The 27,975-nt window shown below is 60.4% G+C and overlaps 2 protein-coding genes and 1 pseudogene across 2 annotated transcripts in view; all 3 read right to left on the bottom strand.

Moving 5' to 3' along the window:
- The window catches only part of LOC148591243 (maestro heat-like repeat-containing protein family member 1), a 69,230-nt gene extending 54,549 nt beyond the window's left edge, over positions 1-14,681 (bottom strand). Inside the window, exons 1-5 of the mRNA XM_088537938.1 lie at positions 14,538-14,681; positions 14,145-14,327; positions 13,509-13,631; positions 13,228-13,330; positions 13,032-13,100 (exon numbers count right to left, since the gene is read on the bottom strand). Of these exons, the coding sequence (XP_088394064.1) occupies positions 13,032-13,100; positions 13,228-13,330; positions 13,509-13,631; positions 14,145-14,327; positions 14,538-14,681 (622 nt within the window). The remainder of the gene's footprint in view (positions 1-13,031; positions 13,101-13,227; positions 13,331-13,508; positions 13,632-14,144; positions 14,328-14,537) is intronic.
- Positions 14,682-15,063: 382 nt separating this feature from the next.
- Positions 15,064-18,832, bottom strand: LOC148591244 (maestro heat-like repeat-containing protein family member 1). Its single transcript, XM_088537935.1, has 10 exons — positions 18,655-18,832; positions 18,347-18,479; positions 18,122-18,208; positions 17,552-17,656; positions 17,245-17,368; positions 16,875-16,987; positions 16,306-16,460; positions 15,907-16,066; positions 15,453-15,619; positions 15,064-15,205 (listed from the first exon to the last, which is right to left on the bottom strand). Exons 1-10 carry the CDS (start codon positions 18,795-18,797, stop codon positions 15,064-15,066), a joined length of 1,329 nt encoding a protein of 442 aa, XP_088394061.1. The 5' UTR covers positions 18,798-18,832.
- A 9-nt stretch (positions 18,833-18,841) lies between these two features.
- On the bottom strand, positions 18,842-27,232 carry LOC148591245 (maestro heat-like repeat-containing protein family member 2B; annotated as a pseudogene).
- Between the last annotated feature and the right edge of the window lie 743 nt (positions 27,233-27,975).

The raw sequence follows: 27,975 nt of genomic DNA on the forward strand, positions 1-27,975 counted from the left end.
TCCTCATATGCACATTGAAAGTGTGTTGCAATTTGTACACATTGAAACTGTGTTGCAATTTGCACCCTCTAGCCCTTGGGCTGTTGCTGGGCTCCACCAAGAAGAGTTTGGCCCTGTCCTTTTTACATCCTCGCCTCAGCTCCTTGTACCTCTTGATAAGTTTCCCTGTCACTCTTGTCTTCCCCAGGATAAACAGGCCCAGCTTGCTTACTCTTTCCTCATAAGATAGATGCTCCAGTTCCTTCATCATGCCTGCCACCAATTCCCCGTGCCACCAGCCCTGCGGCTGCTTGGGAGCCACCCAGAGCCCTCCGCGCACCTCTGGCGTCAGCCCCTTCCCAGCAGCTGCGCTCTGCCTCGCAGGGGCACTGCGGCATGCCAGCAAGCAAGCTTGGCCAGCACCAAGATGCTCCTTTGAGCTGCAGCACTTTGGTGGCAGGGGTTGCACTGCTTGCTTTTGGAGGGTTTCCATCAATGGGAGGGCTACACCTGGCAGCACCTTGCCCAAAGGCACCTAGCGTGTCCTTTCCCAAAGGCTGGGAATTCACCTCTGTTAGGAAGTGACTCTTTTACCCCAGTGCTGGGCAGAGATGCAGCAGCTGCAGGTCCCTGCTGTGGCTGAGGGCACATTTGTGCCTGCTCTGCCCTCTGCAGCCCTAGGAAGCCGTGGCAGGGCAACCAGTGCAGATGCCGCACCAAGGCTGCTCTCAGCCACAGCACATGGCGCCTGCAAGGTGCGCGGCAGGACAAGAGAAGGAGCCCAGCAATGCACCTGGGGCTCCCAGGACACCACCAACTCGCAAGGGCTCTGCTGAGGACATGCACACCTGGCCCCGGGGCACAACTGCCCTTTGCGCTCATTGCGCTACCAAGGAACACGTCTCAGCCATGGAAAACAAAACTTTCTCTAGTTCGTGGGGCTGTAAGGGCAGGAGTGGAGCAGGGAAGAAAGAGCAAGGCGTTCAAGGCTGCTTGCAGGGGTGGAAGCAGAGCCCCAAGTGGAGCCCGGCCTCTGGGCAGGCAGCCGCCAGCAGCACCATGGGGCTTCGTGAGGAGACCTCCTTGGCACCCAGCAAGCCCAAGGCCACGCACTGCTCTCTGTCGCCAGGCTCAGCAGTGCCAGGGGGAGTCCAGCACACGCAGACCCTTCCTCATGGCAGCCCCCCTGGCCCCTGTTGCTGCCCTCCTCCCCCCACGCAGCAGTGGAACATCCCAGAGGGGCAGTTATCGCCACGGGAACACGGATGCTTCCCAGGGCTGCGCCTCACAGTGGCCCCAGTGCTGGCCACACAGCAGCAAGGCCAGGTGAGCAGCAGGGCCGCGCAGCACCAGGGGCCACCCGTGGTGCCCACAAGATGCAGGGGAGCTGCGGGGCTGCAGGGCAGCCTGCGCGATGCCTCCCAGGGGAGGCCACAAAGCCACCACGCGACACTTGGTGCTCATGGCTGCAAATGTAAACAATTCCATTCTGTTGCAGACTCAGGAAAGTTAAAAAATGGATACATGTGAAGTCGAAGAAATGGAATGGGAGAGCTCAGTGCAGGTACTGTGCGTGCAGGCAGAGGCTGCGCGGGGACGGCTGGCGCTTGGCTCTGCGAGAGCAGCCGCAGGGCTGGTGGCAGAGGTGGCAGGGAGCTCTGGCAGGCCTGGGTGCTGGGGCAGAGCTGTGCCAGGGCCAGGAGTGGCCAAGGCCTCGGGGGCTGCTGCCTGAGCCTGGCGCCCTGGCTCTGTGCACCACCTGACCCGCGCACGCAGGGGACACGAGGCCCCGTGCACAGAGCCAGCGCTGCCACCATGACCGTCCCCACAAGCTCTCCTGCTCTCTTCCAGAATTGGGGCACCCTCAATCATGTCGCCTGCAATGACGAGGAGCCCATGGAATGGGAGAGTTCAACCTGCACCCTCCAGGTATTGCCCATGCTGCCAGCTGTGCAGGGAAAACTGGGGCTCAACCTGGCCCCTTTCCACTTTCCTGCTTCCCGCTGCAAGAGGAACCGTGGGGCCAGAGCCCCCCACCTCTGTGATCTGTCCTGCAAATGCTTCCTTCTCTCTTACAGGCTCCACATATGGATGGGGCGCTGTCAGGGAACGAGTCGGAGCCAATGGAGTGGCTCAGTTATGGCAGCAGCCAGGTACAGTCATTGCAGCCACTGGACGCCCTATCCTTCCTCTTCCCCACGCACCATCCCCACCAAGGTCTCCTGCTCTCTTCCAGATGATGGGGAACAATGGCCTGGTTGGCTGCAGTGCAGACGAGTCCATGGACTGGGAGAGCTCTGTGTGCAGCCCCCAGGTATGGCCCCTGCTGCCGGCTGCACGGGCAGAGCTGGGGCTGTGCCCGGCCCCTTGGCGCTGCTCCGCACTGCCTTTGGGGAGCAGCCGCGCGGGAGCCTGGCCCAGGTGTGCGGGCGCTCTGGCGGGCTGCGGCGCCGGGGCAGAGCTGCACAGGGCGCAGGAGCGCCCAAGGCCTGGGCACCTGCTGCCTCAGCCCCTCTGCCGGCGTCTGGGCTGCGCTGGCCACGCCAAGCCTCTGCCAGGGCACCAATGACGGCAGCGCTGCTGCCAAAGAGCCCGCGCAGCCGCCAAAGAGCCTCTGCTCCACGGGAGCCCCCGAGATGCTCCTCGGCCCTGCTCACGCCTCCTTTTCCCTTGCAGGCCAAGCTCCCCTTCACCCTGGCTGCTGCTGGGAAGCGCTGGGCACGAGGACTCCGTCCCTAGACTATTGCATTTTTTTCTTTGTAGTGTCACAGTAGTTCTTAGATGTTGATATTGTTGATACTGTTTTTCATATTGTTGTTGTTACTGTTGTTGTTGTTGTAATTGTTATTGTTGTCGTTATTTTTGTTATTGTTATTCTTTGTTGTTGTTGTTTAAATATATATTCCTGTATCATTGTTCATATGTTGCGTATTTTTTCCAAGTGAGCTCAGGCACAAAAGGCATCCCCACCACAGGTCTGTGTGTGGAGCCCTGTGTGCACCAGGGGCAGGGGAGCAAAAAGTTCCTTCTGGGACTTCCTTTCACATGTGGCGGTGGGGATGCCCAAAGGGGAAAAAAACCCAGCCCCACCATGGGGCAGCTCTCAACTCTCCGGGTGCTGCACACAACATGTCCCCGCAGTGCCCAAGCCACAGGCAAAGGGAAGCTGTCACACCCCAGGGACACGGGGTCTGGAGATGCAGGGACAAACTCCCCAAGCCCCTGGGGGACACAGGGCCCCGCAGGGCTGGGACAGGCTCAGGGACCGTGTCACAGGGTCAGTGTCCCTGGAGGCGGCTGGTGCAGAAATGGGCTGCTGCCAGGAAGGGCCCCGTGCTGGGGACCACGGTGGAGGCTGCTCTGTCCCTCTGCTGTCTGCAGGGCCATCTGCCAGCTGCTCATGGTGACAATTTTGTGCCATGGGAGAAGAGGCCTTACAGCCTGACAAAACCCCACCGCTGCCCTTCCAACATCGCTGCTGCCCTGAGTGCCCACGGAGCCCTCCCCGGTCACACAGTCACACAGTGCTTGACGTTGGAAGGGACCTCTCCACATCATCAGTCCAAGCCGCCCCTGCACAAGCAGGGAACCCTACAGCGTGTTGCACAGGATCACACTCAGGAGGGTTTGGAAGATCTCTAAAGAAGGAGCCTGCATAACCTCGCTGAACACCCGCTTCCAGTGCTCCGTCACCCTAACAGGCAAAAAGCTCTTCCTCATATGCACATTGAAAGTGTCTTGCAATTTGTACACATTGAAACTGTGTTGCAATTTGCACCCTCTAGCCCTTGGGCTGTTGCTGGGCTCCACCAAGAAGAGCTTGGCCCTGTCCTTTTTACATCCTCGCCTCAGCTCCTTGTACCTCTTGATAAGTTTCCCTGTCACTCTTGTCTTCCCCAGGATAAACAGGCCCAGCTTGCTTACTCTTTCCTCATAACATAGATGCTCCAGTTCCTTCATCATGCCTGCCACCAATTCCCCGTGCCACCAGCCCTGCGGCTGCTTGGGAGCCACCCAGAGCCCTGCGCGCACCTCTGGCGTCAGCCCCTTCCCAGCAGCTGCGCTCTGCCTCGCAGGGGCACTGCGGCATGCCAGCAAGCAAGCTTGGCCAGCACCAAGATGCTCCTTTGGGCTGCAGCACTTTGGTGGCAGGGGTTGCACTGCTTGCTTTTGGAGGGTTTCCATCAATGGGAGGGCTACACCTGGCAGCACCTTGCCCAAAGGCACCTAGCGTGTCCTTTCCCAAAGGCTGGGAATTCACCTCTGTTAGGAAGTGACTCTTTTACCCCAGTGCTGGGCAGAGATGCAGCAGCTGCAGGTCCCTGCTGTGGCTGAGGGCACATTTGTGCCTGCTCTGCCCTCTGCAGCCCTAGGAAGCCGTGGCAGGGCAACCAGTGCAGATGCCGCACCAAGGCTGCTCTCAGCCACAGCACATGGCGCCTGCAAGGTGCGGGGCAGGACAAGAGAAGGAGCCCAGCAGCGCACCTGGGGCTCCCAGGACACCACCAACTCGCAAGGGCTCTGCTGAGGACATGCACACCTGGCCCCGGGACACAACGCCCTTTGCGCTCATTGCGCTACCAAGGAACACGTCTCAACCATGGAAAACAAAACTTTCTCTAGTTCGTGGGGCTGTAAGGGCAGGAGTGGAGCAGGGAAGAAAGAGCAAGGCGTTCAAGGCTGCTTGCAGGGGTGGAAGCAGAGCCCCAAGTGGAGCCCGGCCTCTGGGCAGGCAGCCGCCAGCAGCACCATGGGGCTGCGTGAGGAGACCTCCTTGGCACCCAGCAAGCCCAAGGCCACGCACTGCTCTCTGTCGCCAGGCTCAGCAGTGCCAGGGGGAGTCCAGCACACGCAGACCCTTCCTCACGGCAGCCCCCCTGGCCCCTGCCGCTGCACTCCTCCCCCCACGCAGCAGTGGAACATCCCGGAGGGGCAGTTATCGCCACGGGAACACGGATGCTTCCCAGGGCTGCGCCTCACAGTGGCCCCAGTGCTGGCCACACAGCAGCAAGGCCAGGTGAGCAGCAGGGCCGCGCAGCACCAGGGGCCACCCGTGGTGCCCACAAGATGCAGGGGAGCTGCGGGGCTGCAGGGCAGCCTGCGCGATGCCTCCCAGGGGAGGCCACAAAGCCACCGCGCGACACTTGGTGCTCATGGCTGCAAATGTAAACAATTCCATTCTGTTGCAGACTCAGGACATTGAAAAAAAATGAATAAATGTGAAGTCGAAGAAATGGAATGGGAGAGCTCAGTGCAGGTACTGTGCGTGCAGGCAGAGGCTGCGCGGGGACGGCTGGCGCTTGGCTCTGCGAGAGCAGCCGCAGGGCTGGTGGCAGAGGTGGCAGGGAGCTCTGGCAGGCCTGGGTGCTGGGGCAGAGCTGTGCCAGGGCCAGGAGTGGCCTAGGCCTCGGGGGCTGCTGCCTGAGCCTGGCGCCCTGGCTCTGCGCACCGCCTGACCCGTGCACGCAGGGGACACGAGGCCCCGCGCACAGAGCCAGCGCTGCCACCATGACCGTCCCCACAAGCTCTCCTGCTCTCTTCCAGAATTGGGGCACCCTCAATCATGTCGCCTGCAATGACGAGGAGCCCATGGAATGGGAGAGTTCAACCTGCACCCTCCAGGTATTGCCCATGCTGCCAGCTGTGCAGGGAAAACTGGGGCTCAACCTGGCCCCTTTCCACTTTCCTGCTTCCCGCTGTAAGAGGAACCGTGGGGCCAGAGCCCCCCACCTCTGTGATCTGTCCTGCAAATGCTTCCTTCTCTCTTACAGGCTCCACATATGGATGGGGCGCTGTCAGGGAACGAGTCGGAGCCAATGGAGTGGCTCAGTTATGGCAGCAGCCAGGTACAGTCATTGCAGCCACTGGACGCCCTATCCTTCCTCTTCCCCACGCACCATCCACACCAAGGTCTCCTGCTCTCTTCCAGATGATGGGGAACAATGGCCTGGTTGGCTGCAGTGCAGACGAGTCCATGGACTGGGAGAGCTCTGTGTGCAGCCCCCAGGTATGGTCCCTGCTGCCGGCTGCACGGGCAGAGCTGGGGCTGTGCCCGGCCCCTTGGCGCTGCTCCGCGCTGCCTTTGGGGAGCAGCCGCGCGGGAGCCTGGCCCAGGTGTGCGGGCGCTCTGGCGGGCTGCGGCGCCGGGGCAGAGCTGCACAGGGCGCAGGAGCGCCCAAGGCCTGGGCACCTGCTGCCTCAGCCCCTCTGCCGGCCTCTGGGCTGCGCTGGCCACGCCAAGCCTCTGCCAGGGCACCAATGACGGCAGCGCTGCTGCCAAAGAGCCCGCGCAGCCGCCAAAGAGCCTCTGCTCCACGGGAGCCCCCGAGATGCTCCTCGGCCCTGCTCACGCCTCCTTTTCCCTTGCAGGCCAAGCTCCCCTTCACCCTGGCTGCTGCCGGCAAGTTCTCGGCACAGAGACACCAGCACTAACTTCTTCTTTGTATTTTTCTCTATACACTTTGATATTAGCATTTATTGTTGTTAATATTTTTGTTGGTTTTATTGTTGTTATGGTTTACTATATTGTTGTTATTTTTCTTGTTATTGTTTATTATATTGTTATTTTTGTTGTTGTTTAAATATATATTCCTGTATCATTGCTTAAGCATTGCGTCTTGTTTCCAAGTGAGCACAGGCACAAAAATCACCCCCACTGCAGTTTTGTGTGTATGTATCCCAAAGATTGGAGACCCTAGGGACAAGAGAGGGCCAGCAAAACATCCATCTATGACTTCTCTTCACACATGGCCCAGGGATTACCACATTCCCTTTCCCATCTTCGTCTTTTACTTCCTGTTTTTCTTTTTTCTCGTCTTTATGCTTTTATTTTCCTTCTCCTTTTTTATTCCTTTTTGTTCTTCTTTCTCTTCTTTGTTGTTTCTTTCTGCTTCTTCTTTTTTTCCTCTTCTGTTTCATTTCTTTCTCTTTTTTCTTTTTTCTCTTTCTTTTTCTTTCATTCTTTTCCTTTCTCTTTTTCTTTTCCTGTGTCTGTTTCTGTTTGTGCTTCATTGTTATCTGTTTCTCTTTCTCTTTTCCTTTTTCCTGTTTTTTTTTTCTTATTTACCCCTTCCTTTCCTTATTTTTCCTTTCACTGTTTAGTTTCTTTTTTTCCCTTGCCTTGCCTTTTCCTTTTCCTTTCATTTATTTGTATTCTTTTTTTCTCCTTCTTTATTTTTCCTTTATTTCCTTCAAAGTGTATCTGTGAGAGAAAATTATGGCAGAGAAAAAGAGTGTGGGACATCACGGAGCCAAAGAGCGTTCCCCACAGGCAGCAGGGACCGCAGCTCTGCTCCACACTCAGGTGCTCCCCTTCTAAATGCCTGCACTCAAGCAGTGCCAGGAGAGGACAAGCTCATCCTCAGGAGAGCAGGCATTGTTCTCTGGAAAGGAAGGGAGCTCCAAGGCCAAGCCTGCAAAGGAATGACGGTTCTTTTCCAGCAATGTGTATCCATGTTCGCCTAGTCCTGCTTCACTGCTTTAGCCCTCTCCTCAGCTTCTCCCAAAGAAGATGCCCTGCTTCTGCTGCATCTCTGCATGGCTCTTGCTTCGGTAGCAAGGCCAAGAGGGCAGCCTCAGATCCTGAAGGAACAATGAGTGTCCAGAGCGAGGCATGATGTCCACTCCTTCCAGCAGCCTGGAACACAGGGATACACCGCGCTCGCACCCGGCACCAAGCAGGCCTGACGCACAGTGCGAGCAGGCTCCTGCCGGCCTCCTGGTGCAGCTTGCTGAGCACACCTCTGTGCTCACACACCTCCTGCTCAGCAAGCATTTGCACCTGGCTCCTCACACCACCTGCCCCAAGGGAAAGAGCCCATGCTGAGCCATTCCTCTGGCCATTCCTTCCAAAGGGGGCCCATGCCTTTGTAGCAACTGCCAGCTGCAGCTGCGCACACCCAAAGCAAGTGGAGCTCTCGGGCTCTCCACACACGACAAGCTGCTCCACACAGCAACAACATGCTTTTCTCCTCAGGCCTAGAGTAATCCACTCCCACTACTCATCTCTCCCCCTCCACCAATACATATGGAATGGGTGAGTAAAGTGTTAACATCTGAAACAGGCACAAACCGGCGCTGATGCCGCACAAATATGTGTTAGAAATCGCAGATACTTTTCAAGGGCTGCTCAAATAGGGAACGGAAAAGTCTTGTAGAGGCACCCACTGACAGGGCACAACTCGACTCACTCATGGTGCAAAGCCCAGAGAATCTTACTCAACTTGCCTGCAGATTCTGGAAGGATCACCTTATGAGGATGACCATATCATGGCCGTGTCTTCTTCCTCCTAATGCTATAAATGACAGGGCCTAGCACTCATAAGCTGAGTAGGGGCCGGGAATGACACCTGAACAACTCCTGAGGCTGGGCCGTGAGAATTCCTCACCTCCCCTTAACCTGGCACCCTGCGCTAAGGAAACTCCTTGCATGGAGGAGAAACCCCTGCACATTCAGGAAGAAATGTGCTAGCATTAACCAGGTATAAGCAGTGTGTCCTGTTTAAGTGCCTCTCTCGCATATAGTATTTGCACTTTCGTGTTAACAGATGAGTTTCATTCTAAACTTACATGGACAGGAACCAGGTCGCCCAGGAAGATCCACCTGCTTCTTGGGAGACTGGCGTTTCCTGTGCAGGGGGCATTTGCTCTGCTGGAATTGAGTGACGCTCGTGTCCTCTGGCTGTCCACCCAAGCCTTTCCCGTCCCTTGCAGCACCCTGGCTCCTGCTCCTCCTGCCTCCCGGCTGCTGCTGCCTCTCGCTGCCTCTGCAGCCCACGCCTCTGCCCTGGGCCGCCTGCCATTTCCTCTCCAAAGCGCTCCAGGAAGGCCCACGCTGACAGAATCATGAAATTATAGAAGTGTTGAGACGGGAAGGCATCTCTGGAGATCACCTACTCCAAACTCAATCACGTTGCATAGGATCATATCCAGGAGGGTTTGGAAAGTCTCCAGAGAAGGAGAGTCCACAACCCCCTGGGCAACCTTTGCTGATGATGTGTCACCCTCGCCGCCAGCCGCTCTTTCCTGCTATTCAGAGGGACCTTCCTGTGCACCAGCTTGCGGCTCTTGCCCCTTCAGCTAGCATGGGCCAGCAATAAAATGAGTCTGGAGTCCTCCTCTTGACACCCTCCCTTAAAGGCATTTTTACTGCTTAATAACATCCCTCTCGGCCTTCTCTCCTCCAGGCTGAACGGACCCAGCTCTCACAGTCTCTCCCCACAGTAAAGATGCTCCAGTCCCCTCATCGTCTCCAGAGCCCTATGCTGCACTCTCTCCAGTAGCTCCATGTACCTCCTGTCCCGGGGAACAAACAGCTGGACGCAGCCCTGCACATGTGGTGTCCCCAGGGCCTGAGGAGATGGGCAGGATCCCCTCCTTCGACCTGCTCCCAACGCTCTTCCTACTGCAGTACAGGGCACCAAGGGCTGCCTCAGCCACAAGGGCACATTGCTGGCTCTTGGTCAGCTTGTTGTGCACCCCAGGTCCTTCTCTGCGCTCTCTGGCCACAGCCTGCACCATGGGGCGAGAGGAGCTGGGGCTGCAAAGGGGCCTTGGAGCCTCCAGGGTTTCCTGTGCGGGGCCCATTTTGAGAGCGCCTCTCGGCTCTGTGAAATGGAGGCCGAGCGGCGGGTGCTCCAAGCCCTGCTCAGCCAAGCACGGGCAGCGGGAGCCACGAGTCCCTCCCCCATGCAGGGAGAGGAGTCTGCAGAGAAGCAGAGAGCGCCTTTTTCACAGGCCCCTTTTGGCACTCTCCTTGCTGGGGCCTTCCCAGAGCCCTCGTGGGAGCTGCTCTGCAGGAAGGCTCTGCAGCCTGCGCTCCAAAGGCCCAGGAGCGCCTCTGTCTTGGAGCCAGCACGCAGCAGGCAGCAACTCAGGGAAATTCGACTGAGCTGCTGAACTTGCCGCGTGAGGTCAAGATCCCTTTGGAGCCAAGCTGCAGCCTTGTCTTCTACAAGACTAAGCTGGGGGAAGAGGTAAAAGCAGTCAAAAAGGGCTAGAAAAGTTCCCTCTTCTTCTTCCTTTCCTTGTCCTGACACACCGAGCATCCTGCAAGAGGGACATTACGAGAGCAAAGCAGTGGGACATCCTGCTGTCAGCGGGAGCTGCAGTCCTCAGTGGGACAGGGGCTGGTGCATGCGCTGCGAGGAGGCAGGAGGTGGCAGGAGCAGGAGCCAGGTGGTGTCCAGGAGTGGGAGAGCAGGTCCCAGCACAGCTCTGTTCCGGGGCAGAAGCTTTTTTTCTCTATACACTTTGATATTAGCATTTATTAGCATTTATTGTTGTTAATATTGTTGTTGGTTTTATTGTTGTTATTGTTTACTATATTGTTGTTATTTTTCTTGTTATTGTTTATTATATTGTTATTTTTGTTATTGTTTAAATATATATTCCTGTATCATTACTTAAGCATTGCGTCTAAGCACTAAGCGACTAAGCACTGCATTCCTTTGGCTTTTCAAGTGCACCTAGAAACCGCGGGTGCTTTGCCCCTATCCTCTCAAAGGAAGGGAAGGGAAGCACCAGCAGATTTCCAGATTTCCAGATTTCACCTGCAGCCCCTGGAGGAAACTGCACCATGGACCACGTGGCTGGAGATTCGCATTCAGTGCCCAGCTCAGCCCTTCCTTTACCAGAGAGGTTTGCATATGCCATGGCATCCAAGACAAGACAAATTCACTTCCCACTGCAGCTATGAGCAGCCATGCAGTTTGCTCTCACGCAGAACCCCCTTCAAGTTGGACACATGCAATGAGAAGCGAGTGATTTTTGGAAGTACGAGCTTGCCAGAACTTCCCTACAATCACTGCCATTCTCTAATCAGAGCCATGACACTGTGCATAGACGCGCAACACTCCTGTTTGGTGGTAGCTGAGGGTGATGGGAGCCAGTGCTGCCCCGGTTTCTTTCCTTTTTTGTGTGCGTGTGTCTTGTTTTCTTTGCCTTTGATTATCACAGTATTAATAGACAGTAGCAATGCTGTTCCTGCCATACATCATGCTGCCTCACAGTGACAAAAAGCATCCTCACTTGAGATGCCCCTGAGACTACTGAGAGCAGATTGCAGTGCTCTCTCCGCTCCAATATGATCAAGCTTCTGCTCAGTTCCTCCAAGCATTTGAAGGGGAGCTAGATGGTCTGCAAGGGTCTTTTTCCCCAGCACTAGCCCAAGAGAGGCAAACACGTCAGTCACTATTGACAGAAGAAAACAAAGAATTAGTTTATGCAGGTCCAAAGATTACCTCCCTGAATATTTCAGGAGCCCTTTGTAGCCCAACTGTTGGCCATTCAAGAAGGCTGGAGGACCCTGTTGCCTGGTGAGCCAATGTCCCAGCTCCCTTACCCAGAGCTCAACCAGAAGGACACACTGACACGCTGGACACACTGGTGCGCCATTACACCAAACTGGAGGAATGGATTTTCTTTGGCTCTGAGCTGAAAGACTTGCATATGCCAAGACCCTTCCTCCTTTTGCTCCTCTGTGTTCAATGAGTCCCGAAAAAGAGCAAAGGGAAAATAGGGGCCCTGCAAACCTTCACTCCATTCAATCCTGTCAGACTGCTAACCACAGCCGTAACCCTGGTGAGTAACTGACGGAGTGATGAGAGCAGGGGGAATGTTTTCTGGAGTATTTCTAGAAAGGCCTAGAATGGAGAAAAACAGCTTTGTTCCACAGGGAATCGGCTGAGCCCATCCCTGCAGAGGGGAGCTCTGGGCAGCTCATGGGGATGGCCTTACTGCTCTCTCATTAAGGCCAGTGAGAAGGTACCAGCTGCACTGGAAGGAACCCCAACAGTGCTTTTGTGCTCCATCTTCTTGAGAAAAGAATATCATTGCTGATTATGTTTCAACACCTTCTTGTAGCTGAGCTGAAGAGCAGCTCAAAGGAGACGCTCTTGATTTAGAGCAAACTTCTCCACCCATAGCTGTCTGATCTGCTCTGCGTGGGAAAAGCTACTTTGAGACAGTATTGCTCTGGCAATGCCTGTTTCCCCAAAACACAAACGAGAAACAGGAAACGGCTGAGCAGTTTCCTTCTGGAAGTGCTTTTGTGGCGGCCTCCCGTTCCCAAGCAGGGGACTTGTTGATGCAGGTTTGAAAGCGGCGTTTGGAAGTGCCTGTTGGTGGCCTGGGGGTTTTATTTCACCCTGTGCTCTGCAGTGATGTGCCTGCCTGTGAATAGGCCACCTCTGACTGCTGTGTAATGGCGCATGAGCGACAACAGCCAGTTGCTGCTGGGCCTTCCAGTCCCACCGTGGGTTGTGGGAACTTGTGGGCGCAGAGAATGTCCTTGGCAAGTGCTTTGAGGAAAGCTGGGGCAGGCTGGGTGGGTTTGTTTCCATTCTGGCAATGATGCAGCCTCCTGGTGCCGCAGAGGGGCTGCGCAGCTCTGCCCACGCGCTGCTGGCACCGACAAACCGTGCGGCAGGGGCTTCTCCCTCGTGCCTGCAGCTGTGCCAGGCCAGCAGTGCAGCAGAGCAGGGCTGCGGGGCAGCAGATCTGCTCATCCGCTGCCATGGGCTGCTGCTGGCGGAGAGCGGAGCTGGCTTTGCTTTGGGATCCTTCACTAGGACCCCCCAGGTTCTTCCCAGTGCTCCCAGTGACCCTGGTGTCCCGAGGCACCTGGCAGTGACCCACTAAGCTCAGTGCCTGCAAACCCCTTCCCTCCAGTCCCTGTGCTCTCCACTGTCCCCAGGCAGCACCACGCAGGGCCCACATCCCCAGGGAGGCAGGACCAGGGTTGTTGCCACACCGCACATAGCCCCACATGGATGGACAGTGCCTCCCCGCAGGGACAGAGATTTATTTCCCTCCTGCTCTGTGCTGCTGGCCTCCCCCCGCGCAGAGCTCTGCAGCTACTTCCCGTCGAGCACGGGGCTCCTCCACGTGCTCCGGCCTCCAGTGAGCTGCAAAGACACTGATGTTGAGGGGAGCAGCGTGGGAACAAGGCCCTGATGCCTCGTGGTGCCCAGATGGGGTGTCTTCCCTGACACAAACCCAGGGCCACACAAGACCCCATCCCCGAGCCCCCTGGCTTTGGGCACCCATGGAACCTCTGGGCACCTCGCTAGAGAGGCCCCACTGCTGTAGCCACGTGGCTGGCGCTGTGTCCTGGAGCAGGCCTGGCAGGGGGACATGGCCACCAGGGCACGGGTATGGCCACAGCCTCGAGCTGCCCCAGAGCCTGACCTTGAACCCAACCTGGGGCCTTGGCCAGGAGCAGCACCTCAGCCCCCCGCTGCTACTCACCCAGGACGTGGACGGCTGCCGCCTGTGGCACCTGGTGGCTTCCCAAGCAGCAGCTCCAAGATGTGCTCAGGAGCTGCTCCAACAGCGCGGGGCAGTCTTGGGCCTGCAACAACACACAGTGCAGGCAGCGGGAGCTCATCCCCGTCTCCAACAGCCCCCTTTGCTCCCCTCTGCCCAATCGCCTGCCCACCCATGGCCAGTACCGGGACGACCCCGTGATGTGGGAGTCACGGGGTGGGCGTCCAGCACAGGGACACAGCCCCAGCACACAGCTCACTCACCAGGTGTCTGCAGACCTCGTCCTTCACCTCCTCTGCGCTCAGCCCAATGCTCATGTTGAGACGCCTCCGCAGCCTCTTCGACTCCAGAAACGGGGCGCACAGACGCAGGACCACCTTGCACACCTACAAAAGAGCCCCGGGCCCTGTCATGGGGATGCTCTGCACCTGCCCGGGCACTGAGGAAGGAACCTTGCCAGCAGGGCAGCATCACCCAGGGCCCATGGAGACTCCGGCAGCCTCATGCAGAAGGGAGCGAGTGCCCCCATGGCTCAGCCAGCTCCACGGGGCTTTCTGTGGGGTGCCTGGGGCTCTTACATTGCACACACCTGGGGATGGGTCCCGAAGATGCAGCACTAGGCTGGGAAAGGCCTCCTCCACCTCCCTGCCGAAAAACAACCTCCTCCCCGAAGCAGAGGAGGCCACGGCGCTGCAGAAGCCGAAGGCTGAGCAGCGCAGCTCCTCTTCCTCCTGTGATGAGAAAGACTGTTGGGCAGGCTGCTAGCACACAGTGCTCGGCACCCGCGCGGTGCTGCCCACAGGGCTGGCGGCGGCTGCCCCCTGCCAACAGCAGCCCACGGGGGACGGCAACCCGCGTGGGCTCCCGCCTGCCCACAGAGAGCCAGCGGCTCCACTTACCACCCCCCAGAGTGTCCGGCAGCTCCTGGCCACCTCTCCAAAGGCAGAGCCCACGGCCCTCGCCTCCAGCCATCCCAGCACCTTGGTCAGTGCCACCAGGCTCTCCGTAGCCACCTCCGGGCTGCCCACGTCCTCCAGGCCCCTGAGCAGCGCTCTCACCGCGGTGGCCCAGTGTCTCTGCAGCTGCAGAGCGACACGCACATGAGCTCTTGTCTCTCAGCGCTACTCTTCGCTGTGGTGCCAGAGGCAGCGCTTTCCAGAGCAAGCCCAGGGGAGAGCCCTGATGCCAGGGCATTGCCTCAGCACAGCCCTGCACCTGCCTCGGCTCCTCGAGCACCTCCGCGCTCCTCCCCAGCTCGGCTTGCGCTCAAAGCCCATCAGAGGCTGCCTCACCTTGGTGGGTGCTCCTGTGGCCACGTTGCCCAGGTCCCTCATGGCCATTCGACTCACGCTGCTGACAGGGTCGCGCGATCGCTCTGCCAGCGCCTCTAGGAGGGGTGTCACGATCTTCCTCTCCCTCACTAGCTGGTCCTTCATGAGCTGCAATCGAGACACGTGAGCGCTGGCACGGAGCACCCCTCACCTGGGTGAGACGCAGGAAGCCCTGCGAGCCCCCTCGCCCCGCGGCTGCCTCACCTCGGCACAGAACGCGGTGGCTGTGAGCCGCAGGTTCGCCGAGCGGGAACGCGGTCAGCGGAAGAACCGCTGCACCAGGCGCTGCGGGACCTGCTCCCTGCGCAGCAGCACACTGCGCACAGAGCACCAACAGCCTTGTAGCACGTGCTCACACAGCACAGCCCCGCAGCACCGCTCCCAGCTGCGCCCACCCCGGTGCAGACGCCGCTCGCACTGGAGCAGAGCTCGGGGCAGGCCCCAGCTCCCGGCAGCCCTTCCTCCATCACGGTCCCACCAGGGGCTCTCACCTTGCCAGCAGACACACGCCAGTTGTGTGAGCCTGAGGCGCTGCCAAGGACGCCCACGCTCCCTGCTCCCGCAGCAGCTGCAGCCACCAGTGCTCCAGGCTCTTGGCCAGCACCAGCTCCAACGCCTCCACAAACAGGCTGCAGGGAGAAGCCAGGGAAAGCTCCAGGCGCAGCACTTTGTGGGAAGCTGCTCTTTAGCACAGCCCCACTATGGACTCCAGCTGCAACACTCAGCTGAGGTGCAGAAACGGCCCAATGCCCGGCGCACTGCCCTACAAAGCCCAGTCCCACCTACCCCGGAGGCAGCCCAGCACCAGGGCAATAGGCAGGTGCTCCTGCAAGGCCATGGGCCACACACAGAGATTCTGCCCCTGCTGCTCCTCACCTGTCCGGTGGGTCACTCCTCCTCAGTTCTCCGAGGGGCAGGTCCATTTCCTCGCTGAGCGTTTCACTGAGCTGCTCCAGGAGGCTTGGAAGCAGCCAGGGAAGCAGGCGCCGAACCAGGGTGTCACTCCTCAGTGCTGACACCACCTCACAGAGGGCGCGAGTGATCTACAGAGAAATTCAACCAAGAACCGCCTGGTAAAACAAGGCCATTGCCCACGGACCACGTCCCCGTGACAGCCTGGGGGCTTTTACTCTCTCTAGTTCTCACTGCAGGGAGAGCCCTTCAGCCTGGCAGCCACAAGCTGTCCCAGCTCCCCACGCTGCTACCACACCAGCTCAGCACCCCACAAGGCTCCACGGGCCCTCACAAAGGGCAGGAATCCCGCTCGCACTCAAGCACCGCTTGGAAAGCACGTGCAAAGCGGCACGGCCGCCGGGGCTGCTGGCCGTACCGTGCGAGGCTCCAGGGCAGCCCGGCTGCTGCCCAGCTCCCCAGCGCAGCAGTCGGTCCCGTTGCTCTTCCCGGCTGCCCCCAACTTCTGCGTTAAACGGACGAGGATTGGGCAGCCCACAGCGCTTCTCCCCAGGCTCCTCCACACCTCTGCTGTGTTGCTGCAAAGGAACACACACCAGCACGTGAGCCGGCATCCCTGGCTACCCAAGGTACCTCTGGAGAAGCCATACACCCTCCTTGTGCGCATGGGGACTGCTGGTGCCCAGGTCCCGACAGGGACACGAGCTGCAGCACTCAGCCTTGCGCAGGGCAAAAGCACTGGCTGCCGAGAGGGCCGCCCACGCAGACGAGCCCCGCGGCTGGCTCTGACGGCAGCGGGAAGGGCGGCTGCACAGACCTGTCCATGGGCAGTGGTGTCTGCAGGAGGCTGCCCAGCACCGTCTCTTGGTGAGAGCGGCACAGCAGGACCATGGCCTGGAGCACCACGCGCCAGGGAGTGCTCTGTTGGGTGCTCCGCAGGCACATGCACAGGGTGGACACGAGCTCCGGAACCTGGAAGGAGGTAGGAGAGAGAGAAAGGCTCGGTGTGTCCTTTCCCCATTGTGCCTTGGGGCCAACACACTACCACAGAGAACAGCCAAAGGCATCCTAAAAAAATGCCTCTCTCACCTCCTCCTGGAATATCTTCTCAACACAATCCCCCAGGAAGGTCAGTGTCCACCGACCCGCAGCCCACATGCACATGGGCCTGGCGCACAGCAGGCTCTCCACGATGCTGTTCATGAAGCCTGTGGCCTGGCCTCGTGGGAAATATTTGCAGACAAGCTGGGGAGAAATCAGAAACACAAGTGAGCATGTCACAAGAGTTGCTCAGATGCAAAACACTTGTCCTGAGACCAGCGCTCCCACACACACGTGCACACAAAACCATCATGGCCCCACTTGCGCTTTTTGAGGGCCAGGTACCTTGGCAATGTTGGTGGAGGTTGCCAAGAGAGACCCAGAGGTGACGGCGCTGAGTCTCGCGGACAGAGATGCAACCTGGGTCCACGGCATCTCTACCATGTTTTCGGCTGGAACTATAAGAAAGGGGTGTGACGTTGATGGGGAGCTATCAGAAAGGGCAGTGACGTTCATGGGGAGCCAACCTCCGGATCCCTGGGCACTGAGTGAGGACATGAGGGAGGACAGCAAAGGTCACGCAAAGCCAGGGTCCCCCGAGTCAACACAGTGGCTTTGCCAGCTGGACAAGGTGCTGCGGCGCAGGGGGACAGGGCCTGGTGCTGGGCTCCTTCCCGCAGGGAGCAGCAGGGGCAGCCCTGCCTATTCCTCTCACCAACTCTCTGGAGAAGGAGGCAGAGGCAGGTCGCTGCCCGCCGACGGGATGCGGCTGTCTCCTCACAAGTCAGAGGCCCCAGCAGCCCCACCAAGGAGCCAAACTCTTGGCAGGTGCCGCCTCGCTGCGGGAGCAAGACACAGGCATGAAGGTCACCGACATCGCCACGGCCGCTGGCCCTCTCCCGACTGCAGCGCCCCGAGCACTGGCGGAGCCGGGCGGGAACAAGGGGCCACCCTGCAGCCCTGGGACACCCAGAACCCGCCGCCCGCCCACGCAGGGCTCCCGGCACAGGGTCCCCGCTCACCCTCTGCTCGCGCCTCTCTTCGCAGGTGCCCAGCACCTGCACACACACTTGCAGTGCTCCCTCCCGCTCACACAGGTGGGCCGAGGTGAGCCAGCGCCGCAGGACCTGCCACAACAGCATCTGCTTCACCACGGCCTGAATTTTGCCCTGCACCACTCCCCAGGGGCCCTGCTGCTTTTGTGGCCCTGCTTTCCCTGGGCACCGCAGCCCCGCGTGAGGAGCCCTTGCCGTGGCCACCTCCCCACTCCAGGCTCTCGCCACGGGCAGCCTTCATTTGTGCATCAGCCCTTGCTCACAGCTGCACAAGTGGGAGAAGCTCTGCTCATCTAGGGGGCTGCAGGACACTGCAAGCTGCCTGCAAGAACATTGCTGCAGACGGGAAAAGCGTGGATGCAAACCTAGGGCGAGGGCGCCTGAAACTAGGACCATTTCACTTCCGACTGATGTGCATGGATGGCACGGAGTTAGAGAAGAGCTCCCCTCCATGGACCAGGCCCACAGGCGTCATTCTCCTGGCTCTGCCGTGTTCTGGCAGCAGCAACGCCTTCCGCGCTGCCCCAGGGCACTCACCTGCACCACGTCCCCCAGGCAGATGGGGACCGGCTCTGCCTGCAGGAGGGCTGCTGTGAGCTGTCCCAGGGCTTGCAGGGATGGCACCTGTCACCAGAAAGCAGAGGAGAGGCCATGTACCCCACAAAGATGCCACAGCAGCCAGTGCTGATTCCCATTCCCAGTGTGGGGTGCCTGGTGCTGGTTCCCCTCTCAGGGGTGACCCAGAAGGCCAGCACCTACCACTGTGCGTGAAGCAGCTGCCACCGTCTTCGCTCTCACGTGCATCTGGTCGGGGCAACGAAGGCACAGGACGGCCTGGCAGCACTGAGCCAGGAGGCTGCACTTTTCCCTCCTGCTCAGACAGGGTTTCAACTTGCTGCCAGGAGAAAAGGGCAGAGAACACAGAGAGGGGCTTACTAGCCCTCCCCAGAGTGAGGCAGAGGACAGCTGCCTTTGGCCCAACCCACAACCCCAAACCCGCAGCCCCAGCCGGAGCAGCCAGCTGTGCTGGGACACACACTGGCACCCGCAGTGCCAGGAACAGACCCTACCTCAAATGCTCCATGGCCACAAGGGCCCGGGGCTGCACCGGGGACTCCTGCGGCTCCTCCTGGATCACCTCCTGCAAGGCACAGACAGGCACAAGGTGGGCAGTGGGCAGGAGAGCGGGGGAACTCCTGCCAGGCCGAGCCATGGGCTGAGCTGGCCGAGACCACAGACACCAGCCCTGCCGCCCCCTCACAAGTCCCACAAAGGCTCTACAGCACCGTGGCCCCGGCTCTGGGCACTCACCACCAGGGTCTGCAGCAGCTCCCGCTTGCGGAAGAGCTCAAACTTGGGGCTGGCCCCTGCAGCCCGGATGGCTGTACTGATTTCAGTGATGCTCTGCACCAGGGAGAGCTTCAGCTGCGCGTCCTGATGCCAGGGAAGAAAAATCCACTTTGAGCTCCTCAAAGGGCCCAGGGCAGAAAGAACAAGGGAGACGGAGGCAATCTGTCTCCAAGCACAGTGCGTGGAGGACACTGCACCCTCTGGGAGCCCTGCGGAGCCTGGCGTGACACCTGCGCTCCACCAGGAAACCTCCTCTTCCTTCCCAACAAGAAGCCTCCCAAGGGGAAGGAAGCAGCTGCCTTGGTTGTCTCCCGGGAAGACCCCATGGACCCCGGCCCAGGGGAGCAGGGCGGGCAGCACTGGCACCGCTGCGGCAGGAGAGGGGCACACGGGAAGCACAAGGAGAGGCTGGAGCTGGTGGCAGCGCCCTGGCTCTGCCACGCGCCTCAAGCCCTCACCTGGCCGCCCTCCTGATAGAGCCACAGGACGTTGCCCACGATGTCTGTCCCCACGTGGGCCAGCAGCTGCTCCTTGGGAGCTCGCAGCGCCATCCGACCATAAACCACCATGAGCGCCGCGCGGGTAGCCCGGATCGTCACCGTGTCGCTCTGCCAGGGGTTCGCCGGAGAAGCCCGGTGAAGCACCGAGACGACAGCCCGCAGCCCCGCTCTGCCCAGGACCCTCCGTGCTCCCAAGAGGGGAGCTACCCGAGCCCAATCAGCCATGCAGCTCCCCACACACTTTCTGGCAACTACCCACAGCAACTCCCAGGGCCCTTTACCTTCTGGGGTTGCAGAGTTCCCAAGAACTGCTCCACAGATGACAAAGCCAGCTGAAAGTGCCCCTCAGCACAGCGGGACACAACTGAAACTATTCCCTACAACGCAGCAAAAGTGGGGAGTCACTCTCTCCACAGTGCCCAGCCCTGGCCAGCTCCACCAGCCAGGTAGGACCTTTCCTGATGTAATGGCAGTGAACAGAAATGCAGCAGGGCCAGAGCAGGGCACACAGAGCCCCTGAACCCCAGGGCATGCAGCACAACATGAGGAACCCTCACCTGTGCCTCCCACAGCTCCAGGAAGTTTGCAGTTTGCAGGTGTCCCAGGGTCTGCTCTTGTACGAAGCCAGGACTCCTGCAAGCTGCCAGGGCTGTGCCGAGTGCCTTGTACAGGAACCGCTGCAAGAGAAGAGGCCAGGCCCCAACTGCAGTGACAGCCCGGCCTGGCGGGACAGGGCCAGCCCATGGCAGCCCCATGGTGCCAGGACCGCCGAGGCACCTGCAGCACCAACAGCAGCCTCTGGCCAGTCTGGCCCCAGGACCAGCTTAGCATGGAGGGGGCACAAGCGCCTTCCTGAGCAAAGAGAGAGGGCAGGGGCAAAACCAGGCACAGAGCAGAGCAGCATCGCCGACCTGAGTCCTGTCCGGCGCCCTCCAGGGTTTTGTCACCGCAGCCCTCGGGGTACGTGAACAGCAGCAACACTGCACAGGCAACAAACCTTTTCCCAGGACAGGCGCGGAGAGCAGCCCAGCTGACGGCTTATTTCCCGGCTAAGGTCAATAATCCAGACGTCGCTCGCAACGAGGTCCAGTGACACTCGCAGGAACTAGGGTGAAGCGGGAGATGAAGCAAATGCCCCCCGTTCCTGGCCAGGACCTTTTGCACACCGCAGTGACCCTGGAGAGGGCCGGGGCAGAGCACCCCCTCGCAACTGCCCCTCTGCCCACCGGCCCCTCCTGTAACTGCCCCTTGCTCTTCCCCTCAGGAGCCACTCCAGCCCCGTGGGCACTGCACATGCCAGGAGCAGGCAGTGCCACGGCACAGGGCGCTGTGTAGGAGGCTTCTGCCCCTGTCTCCAGCTGCCTTTATGCCCAGCCGTTCTGCACATGCCAAGACCATTCCCAGCCAGTAGCACCCATGGCCAGGGCAGGCACTGGGGCCTCGGGACCTGCTTGTGCCACTCAGTGCCTCAACAGGGAGCTCTGAGGTTCCTCCCAGCACTTTTCCTGGCCTTGCTTGCCCCATCCACGCGTATCCCCACAGGGATACTGTACCTTCAGCAGAAGGCTCTCCCATTCTGCCATGTTGAGGTTTCTCGCAGTTGTTCCTGCAAAGCCAAGAAATCAGAAGCCCTTGCTGCTATTCCAGCACCGGGTCTCATGTCCCACAGCCTCAGGCCATCGGGCTGGTAAGTGCTGGCAAATACAACTTCATCCCCTCCTCCAGACTCGGCGCTGCCCTCTCCGTGCGCAGCCTCTCCCTCCCGCGGGCACTTTACCTGCCAGGTGCTGCAGCAGCAGGGGGATCTCTGCAGCCCAGCTCGCCCCCACGCGCCCGTGGATCCTGCTGGGAAGCGCCTGCAGCAGCTGCAGGGCCGCAGCGCCACGGCCACCGCCTGCGTGGGGAGTCACCGCTGCCACCACCTAGGGCAGAGGAGAGACGGGCTTGTGCAAGCTGCAGGAGCCGTGGCCACCCCGCAGGCAGGCGGGCAGGGAGGATGGCATTGCCCCGGATGCCAGGAGGCAGCCGACAGCCTCGCCTGAGCGCTGCCATCCCCCGGGAGAAGCAGGAGCTCCCAATGGGCAGGGGCAGCCCAGGCACCGTCTGACATCCTTCAGCCTCCCCCCAGGGTGCCCTGCACTGGCCAAGGCACCATCTCTCCTGCCTCTCCCCTCTCTGCAGCCACAAAAGCACTTTCCTGGGGCCCTGTTACTCACCAACAGGCGAACTAGGAGGGCCTGAGGCGCTGGCAGAGCAGCTGTGGGCACAAAGAAAAGCCACGTGAGATGCCCAGCCCCAGCAGGCCCTGCCCGCACCATGTCCCACAGCCCCACGCACAGCTGAAGGGGACCCCAGCTGCGCCGCCTGCGCCTTCACTGCCCACCTTGCTCCTCAGACTCCAGGAGCTCATGTGCTGCCTCCTCTTCATGGCACTCTCCTCGCTCCCGCCTATGGGCCAGCGCACACAGGCAGCGGCAGAGCGGGACCAGCAAGCCCGTGTACTGGGCCGGCACCACATACCGCAGCAGTTTGGGCCACAGGAGCTGCAGGCAAGAACCGGGCCACTGAGCACGCCGCTATTTCCACCTCTCCCTCCCAGTCTGCCTGTTATTGACGCTTCTGTGGCACCAGTCCAGCCCCTGGGCCTCGCTCCTTCCCTCAGTCTCACCCCGGCTGCCTCCTCCACCTTCTCTCCCTATCACCCACCCAGCTTTGTTCCCCTTTCCCCTCGCTTTAGCTGCCTGCTTGCTGAGAGCGGCCACCACAACTCACCCTGGGGACAGCTCACCTCCCTGCTGCAATGGGGTGCCCTGTGGCCCCACCAGTCTCTATGTCTCATTTACAGAAGGCAACCAAGACGTGCCCAGCCATGCTCCTTTCAGCCACAGCGTGCGCTGAACAAGCAAGGGCAGCCCTAGCTCTTCTTGGCTGCGTTAGGGGCTAGGATGGGCGGTGTAAAAACACAGGGGAAAGAGAAGAAGCAGCAGCGTCCAGCAGCAGACAACTCACTTTGGCCACTGCTCCGGTGGAGACATCCAGTGTGCCCAGGATGTGCATGCACAGACGCTGAATGGCCTTTTCTTCCTGGGCCTCCAGCTCAGAAAGGTTTCCTGATGTCTGCAGGACAGAAGTGGGAAACACCCGTTGATGCCCATTCCCAGCCCTCTGGGTGCACGGTGATGGGAGGCTGCTCCCACTGCGGCACCAGTGTCATTGCTCCTGCTCACCAGGCAGAACACCCAATGCTAGGGATGTCCATGGCACCACTGCGGCATGGGACATAGACCAGTGCCACCCTCTGCCCTTACCAGTTTGTCTGAGGAACGGCTGAACTCCCTGAAGATGTGCCCCACCACGTCCCATGCCGAGCAGCCCGGGGCGCTGGAGTGCAGCAGCTCCCCGATGAAACGCAGCACTGCTGTTCTCACCTGTGGCAGGGGCAGCAGTCACAACCCGCACCAAATGCACGGGTTTGACGGCCTTCCCAGCGCTGCAGCCCCTCTGGCCAGGTCGAGACAATGAGGGAGCAGCAGCAGCCCTTGCTCCAGAGCCGCCACTGGGCTCCAGCCCCAGGCCCTGCCTTTGGCTGCTGCTTTGGCCTTGCCAGCTTCTGCCCTGGGGAAAGGGCTGCTCGGCCGCTGCAGCGGTACCGTCCCTGTCCAAACCAGCTCACCTGCGCTGTGGGGTCATGGCACACGGACTGTGCCAGCTTCACCAGCACCGGCACGTTCTCCCTCACGTTGGGGACTGCAAGAGACAAGGGAAGGCGGGTGCTGAGGCTGAGCCCCCATTTCCACAGGGACTTGTCACAGCTGCCCGGCCTTTTGTGCACAAGTAGGGCAGAAAAGTGGGGCCACATTGCCAATTCAGAGGAAGCAGCAGCATCCCAGGAGCACTCCCTTTCTCCAGCACGTCTTACTTACTGTTAGAACAGACCAGGGCCTGCAGCATTTGCACGGTGGCCGTGCGATCAGCCCTGCTCCCGTTCCTCAGCTTGTAGTAGAGGAACACAATCACCTCCGCTGGGCAGATTTGGGCTGCAGGGAAGACATCATGCTTGGTGTTAGCGGCCAGCATCCCACACCTGCCCGTTGGCAGGACAGCAGCCGGGACACGGCGGCGCGGGGCCGGCTCTCCTTCCCTACCCTGCAGCACGACGCAGCGGCACAGCTCTGCTCGGTGCTCTGGGCTGGGCGGCTCCACCTCATCACAGAGCTGTGGGGACAAGGTGTGTTTTAGGGAAAGCCAGAGCAGCGTGGAGGGAGACAGAAACAAGTTGTGCTCCCAGTGATCCTCTCACGAGCAGCTCTGGCCACAGACCCACAACCAAAAGCCCAGAGCCCCCAGCACGTGCAGGCCAGCGACGCAGCATCGGGCCTTACCTGCTCGTGCACAGCAGCGTTGATGGCCAGAAGCCTGGTGCGAGGCACGTGGCTCTGAACGTCTGCCACAGCCCCCAGGAAATAGCACAGACTCTGCAAGGGAGCACGGGAGGGAGAGGGCAGCTGTCACCGCCAGCCATGGGGAAAGGAAATTGGCCCCGCTGGGAGCTGCCTCGGCCTGAACCCACTTCCAGGGAGACCCCAGCCTGCACGGGGCTGCTGGCTCAACCACAAGGTCTCTCTCCCCCCTGCAGCCCTGCTGGGATGGCCTTTCCTGGCACACCACCCCCCTCACACCTCTCTCATCACAGGGGCTGGACACGGCCCTGCCTGTGAGGACAGAGCTCCCTATGCCCCCCGACACAGAGGTGGCACAGCCTCCCCTCCCGAGCCACTTGTCCCAGGATCCATCCTCTCCATCCTGGCCTCCTGCTGTGCCATTTCTTCTAACAAGCCCCTGCAAAGCCCCAGATCCCTCTGCCTGCTCAAAGGTATTAAAACATACAGAGCTCCTGTTCCTTCCAGCACCCTGCAGCTCTCCAACACCTTGCACCATCCCCACGGCCCCAGCAGTGCTGTGCCCCTCGCAGTGCCTCACCCTGGTCACCCCAGCGGGGTCCCGCACTTCCCGGTACTGATGCAGCAGCCAGGGAAGCCTCTGCCATGCGCGCTCGCGGTGCTCCTCCAGGCGCACGAGGACACTCATCATGGCCCCCACGGCCCGGAGCACAGCCTGCTTGCCCTGATGAGGAACAGGGACACGCCACGTCGAGGGCTCAGTGTCTCTCCAGCACTTGCCTCTCCCACACACCAGCCTGCCCTTCCCATGTGGAGTCCTCCCCTTCCCCTTCTCCCCTGCTACAAGGGCTCGCTCGCCAGCACAGGGAGCATCTCCTCCTGCAGCCCCAGCCCACCCTGCCAAACGCTCCCAGGATTTGGGCTCTTCCCAGCAGGCAGCCCCAGCCTCCATGCTGACGCCTCAGGGCCACCACGGGCACCTGCGCTCCTGCCCACTGCCTGGCACCGCTTGCCCCACTGCATGGCCTACAGACTCCCCTCTCGGGCACTTCTGTGGCCAGCCTGCTCCCTTTGGCTGCTCGCACAGCCCCTCCAGCCCCCACGGGCGCCCTCGCTGCTGCGGCCCGTGGCTGCTGGGGCAGCAGCGCTCACCTCTTCCTCTTTGCAGCCCTGCCAGTTCTCGCCCACGTAGCAGAAGAGCAGGTGGACGGGGGCGCAGAGCTGGGCAGCTCCCACGCGAGGGAAGGCGCATTTCTCCCACTCGCGGAAGTACATATTTATGCTGCTGCACCACTGCTCCAGGACTGCAGCATGGGAAAGGAAACAGCATCGTGTCACAGTCTCTGGCCGGCAGGAGACCTTGCAGCGGTCCCCAAGCCTGCTTCGCGCCCAGGCCAGGGGTGCCAGGGCTCAGTGCAGGAGATTGGGTTTCAGGGGCATCATGAGCCATGGTCTGAGACACCCGGATTGAAATGCTGGATTGTTTCTCCCCTCTCCCACCCCAGTACCATCTCCTCTGCACAGCCTTGCTCCTTGCTTTCTTCCCAAACGGTCCCTCTCACGGCGCTTCCCACTCCCAGCCATGCCCACCCCAAGAGCCCAGCAAGGCACCCAGGGCCACCCTGGTCCCTTCCCGTCTCTGTGGGCCCTGCTGTGATGCCGACACTCACCACCACAGACGGCGCGCAGCACCCGGCCGCTCCGCACCTCGCTCAGCGCCCTGTGCAGGGTCGCCAGCGTCGCTGCCGCAAAGGGCACACACTGCAGCGCTGCGGAGGGGGCAGTCCCGATCAGGCAGAGCTGCCACAGCCCGTGGGCTCTGTGCCCTGGTAGTTTTGTGTGCCAGGACCAGGGCTGTAGGGCCCTGAGGCCACGGGGCCATGCTGGCAGGGGATGGGAGAACTGGCGCTGCGCTGGGGGAGCCTATGGCATGAGGAGATTCCTGCCAGGGCACCCGCATGTGGGCACCTTCCCCAAGGGGTGCAGGGAAGCCCTGGGCATGACACGGGGAAAAGCCTGGCACATTTGGTCTCCAGCAGGTTCCCTCCAGCCCAGCCCAGACATTTTGGGCAGCTACAGGAGTTGTGTCTCCCGCTGGGCACCCACAGAAACGCAGAGCATCAGGCTGGGAACTCTACCGTAGCGGGCAGCCACATTCCGCAGGGTGACGAGCACCACCTCCGCTGACACCTCCTGCAGGCTCCTCAGGTGGCCTTGCAGTGCTGACACCACCTCGTGCAGGTGGGAGCGGGCCAGGGCCACCAGGACGTCGCTCGCCGCCGTCCTCACAGCGGCTGTCACACCCTGGAACACAACAGTTCCTGCACGGCGCGAGCACGACCAGCTGTGCCCGGCGCTCAGTCTCCAGGCACCACATAGATCCCGTGACACGATTCCCACTGCCCCTCGCTCCCAAACAGCCCACGACCGCCTCTCTGCACAGCTCCGGGTACCTCCCCAAGCCCCACAAGCAAGGACACGTCCCAAAGACTGTCCGTAGGACAGCTGGGCACCTGCATCCGGAGTCTCACTAAGAGAGAACAAGCTCACCTGGACTGCTCGCAGGTCTGCAGACACTGCTGCTACGAGCCTGTCTACGACAGAGCTCTGCAGACAGCTCTGAGAGCCACACAAGACGCTCTCCAGCTGGCGGTAGGTCTCCTCTCGACCGCCCTGGGGACACATCACACACCATGTGGTGGGACCTGCAGCCCTCAGCAGCTCCGGGATGGTGAGGCCGTGCTCAAGCTGGCAGCACCTCTCAGCACAGCCGTTAGGAGCGGCTGGGAATCCTGCGCTGGGATTTCCTGACCACAACCCAAGCCCCAACTCCGGCACCACCGTCACCTCCCGCAGGAAAGAAGGGTATGTGGAAGCGACTGCCCAACACCATGGCAGGATCAGTGTTTGCAGTGAGGCAGGGGACAGAGGTGCCATGGAGGGAGGACCACCCATGGCATCAGGGCAGCAGGGTGCTGTGGGGAGCCCTCCAGCCTCATGGGACAGCCCCAACTCACCGTGGCGTCTTGCAGACGGTCCAGTAGAGAGATAACCATGGCGGCAAAGGTAGCGATGACCACAGGGACAGACCCAGCCACGCTGCCGCCATCCTCCTCGCGCACAGGTCTGGACCGGGGACCTACACGAGTGAAGAACCCTGGAAGGAAAAGTGGAGGGTTGCATCACGCCAGCAGCTGCAGGGACAGGCCCGGTATCAGGGCACTGGTGTCCCCAGCCAGAGCTCAGGGTGCCAGGAGAGGCCAGGGAGGCCTGGGGACAGGGGCCTCGCTCTCCAAGCTGGGAACGCCGGCACCAGCAGGGCCCCTCACGCCCACGGAGGACGCGGGGTGCCAAGCGCGGTGCTGGCCCTCACCTCGGAGTGCTCGCAGCACCCCCATCGTGGCAATACTCCTTCCGCGGACGCGCTGCTCCATCAGCAAGCACTTCCTCTCACAGGAGTCACGAGCCACTGGGCCAGCGCCAGCCCTGGGAGGGTGATGGGCCCACGGGGACCACTGTGACCCGCCATGAGGGCCACTGTGACACATGAGGGCCTCAGCGCCTCACAGAGGGCTGCCAGCAGCGCGGGGCTGGGGGCGGCCTGGCTGGGGCCAGGAGCTCCTGCGCCCCAAGGGCGGCCCTGCCCGCGCTCCAGCACTCAGGGGCGCTCTCCAGCCTCCAGACATCCTGCGCGGTGACTCTCTCTGCAGACGCACGGCCCGTGCCTGTGCAGTGTTAATTCATTACGAGGATGTGGAATAAAGGCTGCTACAGGTGGAAGGCAAGGTTACCACCTTTCTGCTCCGATTTAGGAGTTTCAAGCAGTGTCACTGAAGCTGCTGCCAAACAACCTCCTTGTCTTCACGAGATTATCCAAAGGACAGAAGCAATAGAATCATAGAATCATAGAATGCTTAGGGTTGGAAGGGACCTCTAGAGATCATCTAGTCCAACCCCCCTGCATACGCAGGGTCACCTAGAGCACGTGGTACAGGACTGCGTCCAAGCGGGTTTTGAAGATCTCCAGAGAAGGAGACTCCACAACCTCTCTGGGCAGCCTGTTCCAGCGCTCTGGCACCCTCACTGTCAAGAAATTTTCCCTTAAGTTCCTATGGAATTTTTGGTGTTTCAGTTTCCGGCC

Source organism: Tinamus guttatus, unplaced genomic scaffold, assembly GCF_059628265.1.
Source record: "Tinamus guttatus ecotype Peru unplaced genomic scaffold, ASM5962826v1 Tinamus_guttatus_pri_ptg000903l, whole genome shotgun sequence".
Classification (NCBI taxonomy): domain Eukaryota; kingdom Metazoa; phylum Chordata; class Aves; order Tinamiformes; family Tinamidae; genus Tinamus; species Tinamus guttatus.